This window comes from Amphibalanus amphitrite, unplaced genomic scaffold, assembly GCF_019059575.1.
Source record: "Amphibalanus amphitrite isolate SeventyFive unplaced genomic scaffold, NRLGWU_Aamphi_draft 000873F_arrow, whole genome shotgun sequence".
Taxonomy (NCBI): domain Eukaryota; kingdom Metazoa; phylum Arthropoda; class Thecostraca; order Balanomorpha; family Balanidae; genus Amphibalanus; species Amphibalanus amphitrite.
This window is the reverse complement of record NW_024882367.1, coordinates 99585-113887: the sequence shown is the minus strand read 5'-3', so window position 1 is coordinate 113887 and position 14303 is coordinate 99585. Positions and strand designations below refer to the sequence as shown.

General features: G+C 49.2%; 1 protein-coding gene across 1 annotated transcript; it reads left to right on the top strand.

The window, feature by feature from the left end:
- Positions 1 to 10783: 10783 nt before the first annotated feature.
- LOC122367491 (golgin subfamily A member 6-like protein 7) lies at positions 10784 to 14047 on the top strand. The gene is made up of 3 exons (XM_043340601.1): positions 10784 to 10959; positions 11438 to 12064; positions 12641 to 14047. The coding sequence occupies exons 1-3, from the start codon at positions 10920 to 10922 to the stop codon at positions 12868 to 12870; spliced, it is 897 nt and encodes a 298-aa protein (XP_043196536.1). The 5' UTR covers positions 10784 to 10919; the 3' UTR covers positions 12871 to 14047.
- The last annotated feature ends 256 nt before the right edge of the window (positions 14048 to 14303 follow it).

The following is a 14303-nucleotide window of genomic DNA, read 5'->3' as shown; positions in this document are numbered from 1 at the left end:
CGTGACCGTCTTTGACAACGGACCAGTAAGTTTATCGGCAGATCTGTCAATCACATGACGCTAAAACTATGGACGGCTTGTAGACATGAAAACAAGATTCACCAATTTCATGCGTTACAGTGGTCTCCGACGACATGCAGTCTATTACGGACGCCGCAGCTGGAACTGGAAAAGGGATCGCCAAAGGTGGGCTAATCGAGACCCTTTTTGGAATCTTTTCTTTTTATACACGGGTCACGGCCGGGGTGTAATGTATAATTCGAGCCCAAAAGGGGACATGGGTGTAAGTGTTAATCGTGCTCCTCTTGCCCCTTACATCCGCAGATCCCAGTGCAATTTCCTGTAATCAGATCCCAGAGGGCGAACACCTGTGGTGTGCCACTATGCATTCTATAGTTTCCATTCCGGCCTATAGATGTCTCTACGCGGGCGCCTGTAACACGCTGTGCCGCACTACACAGTAGTTCCTACTCTCCCCTACAGATGTCACTTGTATCAAGCGCCTGAAGCATGCTGTACCGCAAGCCTCTGGCCAGCGACTGAGCCTGAATGACTCATAAGCTCGGCTCGGATGGTTCGGGAGTTTCGTCGCTGAACTGATATTAATTAAGTTGCAGAGCCAGCACCCGTAGCTCACGAGCTTTGTAAACGCGAAACATTAGCGGTCGAAAATTTCGGTCGCCATTGGTCAAGTGCCGCTTTTCCAGATGGTTGTAGGAACAACTGTCTGGAATTGTAACAAGGATTCAAGGTATTGTTGTCTGTAAGTTGGTCCCAATTATATCAGTAGGCATCACAACTTAATGATTTTTTTTTTAGCATTCGATGATAAAGTCACAAGCGCCGAAATCGATGACTGGGGATGTTGTTAATGTGGGCTGCCGTTATTGCCGATCTTATAAGAGTGTGATAAAATGCAACTTTGCAAATGATAGTAGAAAGCCCGATTATTGGTTGTTTTTAGATTTTCAAATATCTGTCCAGACGCATATTTCGGCCGAAAGGCTGGGATGTCTCATCTCATCTCATCCATCTAATCTCATCTCATCTCATATATACCTGCTGAGTGCTGAGCACAGTCATTACAATCAGTAGGGTAAGGTGCCTAATTAGCGACCCTTTCCGATTTGCGACCTACCTCCCTACAGAAAAACTGGCAGGAGAAGACGGGGTAAAAACATCGTCAAAAGATCAGCCATACTTTGGTTATCAAATTTAATTATTTTCCGGTCGTCGATGTTTCTGGTGGGACGTTTAAAGTGAGTTTAAATAAAAATGACGAGTTTCTTATCCAAAACGTGTGTGTTTGGGCCCTCTCTGATGAAAAGCGATGCACATTAGGATGGTGCACCTTTTTTATTCTGAATCGACATTCCTTTTTTAATTGATTGCCGTTTTCCCATAGTGAATCGCTCAACTGTGCACAGTATGGCGGTTAAAAATGTTTCGCAACTCATATTTCCTATTTGCGCCTGACATGGTCGCAAATAGCTCAAGAAGGGAAAGAAAGGGGAAAAGAGAGAAATGAAAATGAGGTGCTGCTGAAGCTTGCAATGTGTGGCAGGAGATGCCAAATATCGTCACCGACTGCAGGGGTGCCGAATTCAGCGCGGACCTCGAATATCATACAAGATAGCCCGCAAAATTTGGGTTTCCGCCTTCTTTTCGCCTTCGGTGCATCACGTGATCAGTTTTAACTTACGTAAATGTGTTGGATAAACGTTCCTGTTCGAGTGATTGAGTGCTTTGCGTATCGGTTACCTTTTTGAGATCATATTTCATCTTTTCAGGCGTCGCATTTTTTGCCATTTTTAATATGGGGAAACCCATAGACTTATTAGCGACCCTCCCCGGTCGCTAATCAGGAAGAGTTCCCTATTAGCGTTTTTTGCAATGGTTTGCCAAAATGCTCACTACAAATAAGTTAGTGAATATTGGGGCAGAAAATGACTGTATTTTAATAGAAAAATGAACGATCTCTCCGAAAATCAAGCCAGTAACACAGTGGCACCCACAGAGCGTGAGCAATGACGGTTCAAATTAAGGAGGTCGCTAATTAGGCACCTTACCCTACAATCAGTGTCACCTCGAATGGCGTAAAAGTGCCGGAACGCTTAACTCGGCAATTACAATGTAGCACGGGACCGACACGGTGAGTTGATGGTGCAATGCTATTTATTTTTGTCTCTGCACAACTTGTCAGCTTTTGTGCAAAATTCATCAATGCGTCGTTTTTTTTTTCTATCGAATGAGTCACCAATGCTTCCGTTGTACTTCATTTCGGTTCTGGCGGCTACCAGATGTGTGGTACCTTACGTGGTACAGTCCAATGCCAGCGTATCTACAGTGAGCCCCAACTATACCGCCAGTGCATTGGTCCCGCATCGGTCGGAACTTACGACGTTATCGTAGGCCGTTGCGTGGAGTTGATACAGGATCAAGAGCGCCAGCAGCCACACTTTGTTCAACTGATCAAAGCAAGCGCCAGTAGAGCGTGACACATTGTCAATTCAGCCGGAGATGAGGGTAGGTCCACTGGGTTTTTTTATCTATGAATCAGGCACTTATTGCAGAAGAATGCGACGCGGAAGCCGGGCGTCAATGGCACTATGACTCAACGGAAAAACTACTTCTAAAATACGACGCAAAATAGTGATACTACGACAGTTGCTATTTTACGAACGTCACTTTATCAAACCCAGGTTGATTGTTCTTATGACAGGCTATAAAGTAGGCATGCATGCGTATAGTGGTCCCAGTGATTCACCACAACACAGAGTTTAAAAATGAGGCCCCTCACAATCGGAGGGCGTTCCAACTACGCCATCTACTCTCTTCAATATCCCGGGGACCGACAGGGGCTCCCCGAAAATTACCAGCCGACAAAAAACGACAGGAAACACATACGTACGGCCCTCCAGCAAAAGAGTGGTTGGTTAGCCTATGTGCTTTTGGTGTAATAACTTTGAATGACAGAGACACTTGTAATATGACTCGTTAGATATGCGAAGAGGGTTCGTGCACACACTTCGGCAATGGTTTTCAACAGCCATTAGACGTATTCATCAATGCAGATCGCTTATTGTGAGGTTGGCAACCAACCACTAAATGCCTGGAGGGCCGTACATACCAGCCACAGATCGCTACTGTGACCTTTGCAGTGAGTCCAGAGTCTGTCACCTTTTGTGACCCTTTGTGAGCACAAAAAATGTATTGAAATGTGGAACAGTGGCTCTGGCCACTAACATATAGGGGAGATCCGTTAAGGCGCCTAGGGTCGGTAAGAGGCACCAGCGCCTTTTTACCAAACCAATGATATTATTATCATTAAATGTTCTTGTAAGGCAGACACTCATTTGAAACAACAAGTCACGAAACCCGGAGCAGCAGGCGCGTTGCGGTGACTTTTGGTACGTCTGTTTCTCATTTTCCCCTGTTCTTGCTAGTTATCTTATCCAATCGAATTTGTCCCAAATTAGCTTAAGGATAGACCATGTTCTGGTGCGCTACAAATGTCTCATGAAACATAAATATTTTTGACGTTTAGAACACTGCGTTTTTTTAGAGGCCTTCCCTTTGAGGATGATAAGACGCCCCCCCCCCCTGCAAGGAGCGATCATAGGTATGTTGGTGACATAGGCGGCGGAACGGGGAGGGCACCGGGGCACCGTGCCCTCCTTTGATTTTGGCATTTTAATATTAGCCCTATGGGCGTTGCATGGAAAGAATGGGACCAAAAGTCGGCAGTGCCCCCCCCCCCCCCCCCGCCCCCTTAATTGAAGGTTTTCCGCCGCTACTGGTTGGTGATATGTATCTTCCAATTACGAGGTAATACTGCTTGCGAGCACTTATTGAGTTCGTTTTGTCCTGTTGGGTAAACAGAGATGGTGATAATAGCTGATCTCGATTGGTTCGATAACTTTCGTTGGTCATTCGTTGGTTTTCGTTTGGTTATGCTAATTTTCGCATTGTTCGAGCACTTCGGAAGTGTTTTGGTCTCAATAACACTGTATTTTCTTAGCCTTTCGACATGAAAGGCCTTGCAGTTGTGATCGCAAAGCGTCTTTGGCTTACGCTCGACTTAAGTAATTTAACACCCGTGGAGGGGGTCTTATATCCCGCGCCCTGATGGCGGGCATTTTGGCCCCACCCCCGTGTTTTTTCTTGAATAGCGAAAAAACGGCGGCGCGCAGAGCCGCCAAATTTACAGTACCTTTTGAGTCATCAATTTGACACCATCATAAAAATTTCAAGTCATAGGTCATCTTAGGACAGGAGTTATTGAGGTCAAACTGAGGTTACGTTCGAGCAAAAATGAGCAAAAAATATGAAATCTTGAAACGCTAACAAAAGCTACAGTTAACAAAACGAGCAATTTCAAAGTTTATTGAATGGTCGTGTAGAGAAAATACGGCGCTACAAAACTGCTATCTCGGATTTTCAACACGTTGTTTTGACTCCAACAAAAATGTTTTTTTTTTCGATAAAAGAGCAAACATATACCAAAAGGTTTTTTCGAATTTCGAAAAACGGAATGTTAATGATAGTCCCTACCCTCTTCTATCTACATAACAAATTGTAGATCGATAGCTCCTTTTTTGGCCAAGATATAGCGAAAAAAAACTGTTCAAAATTGATGTCAAATTTTCCAACTTAATTTTTAGCTATTCTAGACAAGACCACGTAGCGCAAAACAAAGACCACCATTAGAATCCCCGTGACGAGCTGTATCGAATCAATTCAATACCCATTTATTGCAAAAAAACCTACAAGTTTGAAATTTGACCTTATTGGACCTGACCTTGACCTGACCTGCACCAGAAATAACAACTGGCCACAAAAGGCTGCCTGACCCACATCATCGCATTTGTCATGTAAAATGGACCATAAAACATGCATCACATGATATTTCCATATTTTGACCCTCAGTGACCTGAGCTCTGTGACCTGACCTGGTATCAGTGACCTCAAATAGCAAAATATGTGTTTTATGGGCATTTTCCCATCGATGATTTTCAATGACACACATTTTACTCAATTTTACACACAGTTTACTCGGTAAACGGCATGGGGTACGCACGGACAAGGTCTACAATTTTCATGTCAGGCCAAACATGAAGCCACAGGGGTTAAAAAGTCAAAATGGCGGCGCTAGAAACGAAGAGTTTTTCTCCAAATAAATTTCGAAGTAGCCAAGCTAGGAACAAATTAATGTCACCATCCTAATTCTCTCGTCAATCCGCATCCAACCATATATGTGTTGACCTCGAAAGTTCAAGGTCAAAGGTTGACCTCAGGTCACGTGACCTCAAGGTCATCATGCATATCGTCCAATGCGCCTTGACGAGCTGAACACAAAGAGAGCATCTGCGCGGCTGTATCTCGCTCCCTATAAGCAGTTATTAGCAAAAAACCTTTGGTGACCCTTGATGACGTCACATGACCTTACAGTTGCCCAAGAGCAAAAAAGGCCTCAAGGTAGTCAAGGTTGATCGTATATGAAGTCATTCATGGTATATTGGGCCATTCCGACGCGTTTTAGTGGAAAAACAGGGGGTTGATTTTCCCCCATTGACTTATAGTGGGGAGGTCAAGAAATTGACCTGACCTCAGGTCATCAATATCAACACTCCGAGATATAAAGATTGAGGCTATCAATGACCTCATTGCATTCTACGACTTTCAAAGGCCTCCGTCATCTACTGTAGCACATCTACTGTACATACACGGTAACAAAGTTGCAAAAAAGTGATTTGAGGCTGGGTCATTCGAAGTGACCTGGTGACCTGACTTTGAAGGTTAGGAGGCTCAAACTTGCATACCATGTGTAAAATTGATAAGGGAAAAGTCATGGTAAATTTCGCGGCGCTATGCGCCGCAATTTTTCCGCGATCACGAAAAACCGCATGGGGTGCGGTTAACCGCCCCCCCCCGTCGGTGCGCGGGTTAACAAATGTTGTAAGTTGCAGGAGCAACTGCTTTTTATAGAAAATATGTGCAAATGTCGGACTTCTCATAGGCACCATAAGCTATGTTTCTACGGCAGTTCATTTTTATAATTAGATACAAAAAGGCATCAGTTTCCAGCACTACCAAGCACGTAGATAACTGAAATGATGTTAGATGTCAGATGCAATTCTGAGCTTGATTGTAGGCTCTAACTTATTAAAACCTCCACCACTGGTTCCGCTCTGTGCCTGGCATGGCTCGCCCACCGCGGGTAATCATGGAACAGCATACACTATTTGTGCACAGTGCACAGCCCGGGTTTACCGGCGGACGGCAACGGGCAACTGACTTCCGCTCTTATCTCGGCCGTCGGGGTCCGTATATGTCCGTGACGGCGCTGACCGATCTCGACCAGTCCTCACTAGACAGCGATCAGAAGACGACCTTTCCCAACCACTCCGTGTCAGGCAAGTGACCAGAGTTCGACCATGTCACGCCCTGATCTGTTCGGAGCGGCGCACAAAGAGAGGACGAGGAGACTCATCAAGAGTTTGGATTCAACGGTGGGACAGGTGATCAGCAAGTGTGGCTCGTGGGTCCATCTGGTTCCAGACACACTGTTGGTGGCGGAAGATATTGTGAATAACAATGGTCCCGGACGACAGGGTCACACCACCGGCTTGGAGGTTGGCGATGCCGTCGCTTACCTGGTAGACGAGCCATTAATGACAGCTTTGACTGAGGTTAGGTCCGCCGCCGCCGCCGCCCGGTGCCGGCACTGCCAGCCTCGTCAACCTTTCAGGTTTGTTACCTGCAACAGATCGGGCAGCAGCGCTGAGGGGCTGACAGATCTGGTTATCGGTAAGGGGGGCACGTCGGATTTTGACATCATGTTAGAGTTCGACGGCCCATTCCGCTGGGCGGTGGCGGGGACAGAGCCGACTGACATTCGTCCGCAGTCTGCACCGCAGCTGTGGGTCCGCCCGACCAGCAACCCCGGCTTCGTGACGCTCCACTGGGTCCGAACGACCGAGTGTAGCCACGAAGCGGCGCTCGAGGCCCTGTCGGCCGACTCGGCACGTCAGCTCTTGTTCGATTTCTACCGCGTCGTCAAAGACGGTGATATTACGTTCACCGGTCCAGCAGTCAACGTCCGGCGGGCAGGCGATAGACACGGCGGTTTCGACTACGTGTTTTGTTTCTCTGTCGGTGGATGGTGGCCGTCACCGAACTGGCCCGACAGCCGCCACCTGGAGGCCGACTTCCCTCCGGCGGCGGCGCGGGACGACATCCGGCAGTTCGGTGTACATTTGGTGCCGACTGGTTTCCCTGGAAGCGCGACTGTAAGAAAAGAATATCGGATATCTCTCTCACGGGCAGAGGTGATCGCTGCCCGCCACTTGCAGCCTATGCAAAGAGCCATCATCAAAATTATCAAAAATATGAAACAGTTCATGGTGGAGAGCGGAGTGATACCTCATGACCTAAAGCTCAAGTCTTACCATGTAAAGACAGCAATCCTCTGGCTGGCTCAGGACACGCCCAGCGAATTGTGGACGGGAGTAACTGATGGCGTCCATAGGGCCCTCAGCTGGCTGGAGGATCGCTTCATCGCTGGCACGCTTCCATGCTTCTTCTATGATGGAATCAATGTAGCGGCCGAACTGAGCTCTGGCGAACATCAAGCCATCATCGACTGCCTCAAAGTGATGAAGGAGAGCGCTACGCACCTCATGATCGCTTGCTGCGAGAAGTGGTGGGGTCTAGAAATACTTCTTGAGGGCGAGGAGGAGCCACTTTCAGAGCGTGAGCTGCGGCTCCGACTGGGACGGACGCTCGTCCGGCAGGCTGTGGTTGAAGGCACCAGACTCCGAGCCACAGCTCCCTGCTGGGTGAGCTGGTGGAAGTGGGCGATCCTTCATCTGGCGCGCGCGGCTCCCTATCTACTCCAGTGGCGGCACTTTATGTTCTCGGGGGCGCACCGCCGGCAATGCTACCTGTTCATGGCCTGGGGCGTGGTCGACCCGGCCGACCTGGTGGGCGGGACGCGCCCCACGTCACCGACCAGTGACATGGTCATACTGGACGTAACGCCTCTGACACAAATCCTCACCGCGTCAGACCTGAAGTTTCTGCTGGGCGACCCGGCTGCGGTGGATGTTTGGAGTGGCCAGCAGCTGCGGCGGCCGCCGGCGGAGCGGCCGGCCGGCCTGACCGCCGAACTGCGCACGCCACGGGGCCGGGCTGAGCTGCTGTTGCAACCCGAACTGCTGCTCCGGGCTTTCGGCGAGGCCGTGCCGAAGGAGATGGATCGGTGGCGGGAGTTAGACCGGGAGGTGGAAACAAGGTGGACGTACAACTACGGACCACCGCCCACCTACCAGCATCGCCGGGAGACGCTGGAGCGACAGCTCAGCTGTGACCTGCAAGAAACTCTCCGTGTCAAACTACCGGAGATGGACGGTCCGACGGTGGCCGCCACGGCCGGCCTTTGGCGCCGGCTGCTGCAGCAGCTGCTGTCCGTTGACCGGCTGCGGACTGCTTACAATACTGCCGTGAGCCGGTGGGCAGACCGATGCACAGTGGCCCTTTTTCAGAATTAGCACGCATTAATTCCCACATTACCTGAAAGTGGTGCAAGACATCACCACGTGATCAAGGACGTATTCCCTGCCAATGCAAAGACAAGAAAAGAAACGAACTGCCCAAGGAGATTCGGCCCAACAGCGACAGGCCGCTCGGCCCAAGATTTGGCGCACGTTCGCACGGCTCGCCCGCCGGCCCAGGCCGCTCCGAACGCAAGTGTGGCGAGCCCGCCAGCCGACCGCGCTGCACTGACCGCCAGGACGCACAGTGATGCAAATGGGGTTCACGAGTGGCCATAAATACGAAAAACGCCCAAAATTCAAGTTCACTTAATCGAATAAATCGTAATATGGTCAGTCAGGCAAATGTTTGGGGTGTCTGAAAAAGTATGATTTTAATGTTTTTGTCAAAACCGGCCTCGTATAGGATTGTCAGAAGTCGAGACATTTTCGATGTCGTAAAATGACTGTCAGATACTCGCAACTTCAAACGCCGCTAGCGTACGTTCATGTCATACAAGCTGCAAAAATTATACATGAAAATGATCCCCGAAACCTGCTGCTTCTAATGCCACGTCATAAAAAGCCGTATCTATTTTGGTTTGGCGGTGAGCTAACTATTTGTAATCATGTTGCAACCGCAGTTTTTTACCAAAAATAATTGCTTTCAATTCACCTACAGCACTTCACACAGTGTGTGCCCGTTAGTGCACCATATCATAGCATTCCCTAATCATTTCTGAGTCGCATCGTGAAAGAATTAAGGCGCTAGCACAGGGCTGACCGGCGCTACAGAAGCTTTCGTCCGGCACGGTCGGGTGCTGCGGCGCAGCGGGCGGCCCGGGCGGCCGCGCCGCCGCGCCGCCCGGACGCCGCGCGGCGGCACCCACCCGCCCACTGCGCGCCCACTGCGGCACCCGACCGCCCGGACAAAAACCTCTGTAGCGCCGGTCAGCCCTGTGATAGCGCCTTAATTCTTTCACGATGCGACTCAGAAATGATTAGGGAAGGCTATGGTATGGTGGACTAACGGGCACACACTGTGTTAAGTGCTGTAGGTGAAACGAAAGCAATTTTTTCTTAGTAAAAAACTGCGATTGCAACACGATGATAAATAGTCAGATTACCGCCAAAGCGAATGAAATACGGCTTTTTGTGACCCGGTATTAGAAGCAGAAGGCTTTGGGGATCATTCTCATGCATAATTTTTTCAATTTGTACGAAATGAACGCAAACCAGCGGCGTTTGAACTTGCGAGTGTCTGACCGTCATTTTACGACCTAGAAAATGTCACGACTTCTGACGATGATACACGAGACCGGTTTTGACAAAAACATGAAAACCATGTGATTTCAGATGCCCCAAACATTTGTCTACTCGGCCATATCGCAATTAACTCGATTTGGTAAACTTGACTTTTGGGTATTTACTATTTATGGCCACTCGTGAACCCCATTTGCATCACTGTGGGACGCCCCAGGGCGTCACGTGACCGCATCTGCAGCTGTTGCCAGCCACCGTTAGTCGGCCCCGGCCGGGCAGCAACTAAGGTCAGCGCGACGCGAACAATACAAACACATAGGCGCTTTTGACGTTAGATCTTAAGCCGACCACGGGACTTGTGCGGCTTGGACATCAAACGCGACAAGAAATCGGACAGTTTTTCTTGAGCACAGCGTTATGCCTACATGACATTTCAATAAGCACATCTTATGGCAAAAGTCAAGCCACATTTAGGCGCCCACCAGGTGACACCAGCTTCGAGCCAGGTCAATGAGCTTAGTCGTATCGAACAGGAGCCTCAGCCGCTCGCGGACTGAACTGGCTCACGTTCTCCACCGTAGAAGCAAAATGGCGCAAAATGGCGCGATGCCCTTTGGTGGACATGGTCAGAAGAGATCGGCGATTCGAACGATGTATAATACGACATGTTCCAGAGTGTGCTACTTAACATAAAGCTTCATATGTATGCCGCCATCTCCAGTTAATAATTGTCCTGTTATTGTGTCCACAATATTCGGCAAAAGTGGTCTATTTCAGTTTATATAATGAAAGTTGTGGTTTCTAGGGCTTCTACGTAAACTCAGCTTCACAGCCATGCCACTAATTTTTAATATTTTCTCACCGAAAGCCTTACAAATTGATGTTCATATCACCCTACTTTTTAGGGTCCGCCGGTGGTGTCCGCGCGCCTCTCGACAAACTTCGATTTTGCGGTCAGTTTTACCAAAGATAATTATTTTTTTAGGAGGTAAAAATGGCACCATCGGATAGTTTGGAATGTTTTGCACACGATTAGACTGCTTTTTACTCAAAAGAAGAGAAAAAATATTTTGAATTTATGCGTGCTAATTCTGAAAAAGGGCCACTGTGCGATGGCAGCTGATGCCATACTACCTGGCGGTGGACGACACCGGCACACAAGGTGAGATAACTGCCACAGCCGGTGCCAGGGGCATCATGGGGAGAATTGGGAGAGGTCGCAACTCCCCATAATGAAACCCATGGGTCGGTTTCACAGTCACAGGTACAGTTACAGTTATAACGAACGCATAGAGCTCATCCATATAAATGACGAGGTTTCGTACAAGGATGTAATTTATTCCAGGGCTGCGGAGTCGATGGATTTTCGGCGACTCCGACTCCGACTCCGACTCCGACTCCGACTCCGATTCCGGCTTTCAAAAACCAACCCCGACTCCGACTCCGACTCCCGGAAGAACTGTCGACTCCGACCGACTCCGACTCCGACTCTGACTCCGCAGCCCTGTTTTATTCTCATTCCCTCATTATCATCGCTTTTCATCCTCGAGCATTTTCAACCTGCAATTCTTGTCTGCTGCTGATATGCTCGTATGTCGATGGTCCCTTGGGTAGCCTGCCTGACCTACAGTGAATTTCAGGCTCGCCACAATCTGACAACGATGGAGAAACCACTGACGAGGAGCAGCGCGGCGGAGACGAGGAGCGGACGTCGGAGGGTGTGCCTCCCCTTCACCAGGAGCGGTGGCGGCTCCTGAAGCAGAGACACCAGCGGCGCTGGCAGGAGCTGGAGCAGCAACACGAGGTGCAGTGGAGAGCTACGGAGCGACGAGGCTACCGGCACAAACTTAGACTGAACGAAAGACACGCTGAGGAGCGCCAGAAGCTACAACTGAAACACAACCAAGGGTGGTGGGGCTTGCGCTTGCATCACTACAACGAACGCATAGAGCTTCATCAGAATCAGAATCAGAAAATGCGAACACGATCACAGATGCAAAGGTGGAAAGAGCTGGAGGAAAATCACCAGGTGCAATGGGACAGTCTTCAGCAGAAGCTGCATCTGCAGTGGCAAGAGATGGAGCAGAGACATCGACGAGAGTCACTAGAGCTAGAGAAGAGATATCCAAACTGCCGGCTAGAGGAGGAAGCGATGAGACATCTCGAGGTATGCGGGAGAAGATACCAGTGCCTACAGAAGGAACTGGAGACGGATCTGGAGAAGGAAAGCGACAAGGCTCTGCTGGAGCAGCAACGGCTTCAGCAAGGTGAGATAGCGTGATGTTTTTTGTTTTTGTTTTTAGCTGCTATAGTCTGTTCCATACCAAGTTTGCAGTCGGAGTTTCTTCGGCAGATCGCTCCTCCTCTCAAGAATTTGCGTCTTAAAATGTAAGAGCTATATATACAGAAATCACGCACTGCTTTCAGCAGGGCACTTCGGCTGCAAACTTGAAACGGAACAGAGTATAGTCATCACCATGACTATTACCGCTGCATTGTCATCTGGTTTGGCTTCTATAACACTGACGGAATATTATTAAGGTGGAGAGAAGCACTATATGAACGAAAATGCGACAATCCAGAGTGGAGGCGATTGACTGTATTACTTACATAGTTACATACTTTGTGAGCGGCGTCAGGGCGACAGCATCTTACACTCCATACAAAGGCGAGTACCTGACTACAGTCCGACTCTCGAATTTCGTCCTGCTGCCCGACACTGAACTACAATGATCTCTGTCTGACCTGACCTGATCTCTGCTTGACCTACCCTGACCTCTACCTGACCAGTCATTACCTCTGTGTGAGTCGCGCTGACCTCTGCCTGACCCGCCGTATTCCAGGACCGACACAGGAGGACGGCGGCGGCGGCAGAAAGGCCGGTGGCGAGCAGCGGTGTGGCTCAGACGAGGAGTGGACATCGCGGGTGGAGAGGTGGCAGCCCGGCCAGCTCCGCAAGAGACGACACGAGCAGCTGTGGGAAGGGCCGGAGCAGCTAGGAGAGGAGCCAAGGCAGCTTCAGAAGGGGCTGCGACAGCCGAGGGAGGGTCTGGAGCAGCGTGGAAGGACCTGAGCAGCCAGATCTCGGAGACGGACACTGCCCCGGAGAGGCAGCACAGTGAGACGCGTCCGTGTCTGGGTCTGTCAGACGACGAGAAGCGCTAAGGACGGAGAGGCATCGTCGTCCATCAGTTCAGGCTGCCATGGTGGTGTGTTGCGGGCTCACCACGGATTACCACACCGTACCTATTTGAATCAGGTGTCATGATTGTTTCGATATAATAACGCCGATCACGTTGAAACGTCGCATATCGTTAGACATTAAGCTATGTAGTTTCGTATTTTCATGAATCACGGTTGTAGTGCAACTCACGAGCACCCAACCGTGCGATCACGTGCAGGGCTGACTTCCAGGGCTCACACTGGTTGCTCAGTCGTTTGTCGACCACTGCCAAAACGTGCTACTATATACATACTGTCGTTGGTAAGTAGGTAGGTAGGTAGATAGGTATACATAAGTAGATATACATGTAGATAGTTACAAGGATTTAAAATGGATACGGATACATACCTATGAGGAGATCATGCAGTTGGTCGCTTGCATCATGGATCATCAACATACGGTGTATACCACTGGTGGAATATGAGGGCCCCGGCCACTACAAAAGTACATGAAATGCGCCTCATTATGGTGCATGTCTTGGTTGCAGTTGCGCGTCCTCTATTGCACTTCTCTCCGGGATGTAGGTAAAGCCGCGCCCTCTGCAGTCGCTGGGATAGCTCCCCAATGGTCGTCACGTAACGCCCTCTACCAGCCAGGGTAGTGGGCACCTACTGCTGCCAAAAGTGAGCTGCATACCTACTATACTCGTAGGATGTCTTCACTTCCGAAAGCTCACCTCTCTCAGCTTTTAGTGTGAACAGACTCCATCGGAGAGAGGGATTAAAACGATTCGCAAATATGATGACATTTTGGAAAAGCCACAAGGGCACATCGGAGCGCTAAGCATTCGTGGTTTACGTGAAATTGTGCTGTAAAGCCTAAAGAAAATCCCAATACAAAGTGAATAACCATGTGCCGACCTAAATGGGCGGTAAGTGTAACTGAGCATGCATGATGTCATTTTTGCATACATTTTGCTGTATACGCAACATTGTCAGTTGTCACGTTATCAACATTGTCAACATTGTCAAGTGTCTGTCACTTTGCGTGAAGATAGTGACCGTACTGAATATATGACTTTCAACATAAACACCTTTTTAAAAAGCTACAGGCAGGTTCTAACTACTATATAAAACAAGATAAAAAGTGTTATCGGCTCGGATCTGGCCCAAGTCTTGACCCCCACTCCTCTCCATGCCAAGTGTCTGCGAACACCACCTTGGCTGGCGGAGTCTTCAATTATTCGGCAGCTATCCATAAATACCCACGGCATTGTTATGTGCCCTGGATCAAAGCATTCCTGGAGAGAGTCTCCCGGCCGCGCCGTATCACCCCCTCTCTTT

Coding starts and splice junctions, on each gene's coding strand:
- LOC122367491 (XM_043340601.1), top strand. CDS start 10,920: ATGCCATACTACCTGGCGGTGGACGACACCGGCACACAAG. Junction 10,960..11,437: donor GGACGACACCGGCACACAAG/GTGAGATAACTG, acceptor AGTGAATTTCAG/GCTCGCCACAATCTGACAAC. Junction 12,065..12,640: donor GCAGCAACGGCTTCAGCAAG/GTGAGATAGCGT, acceptor GCCGTATTCCAG/GACCGACACAGGAGGACGGC.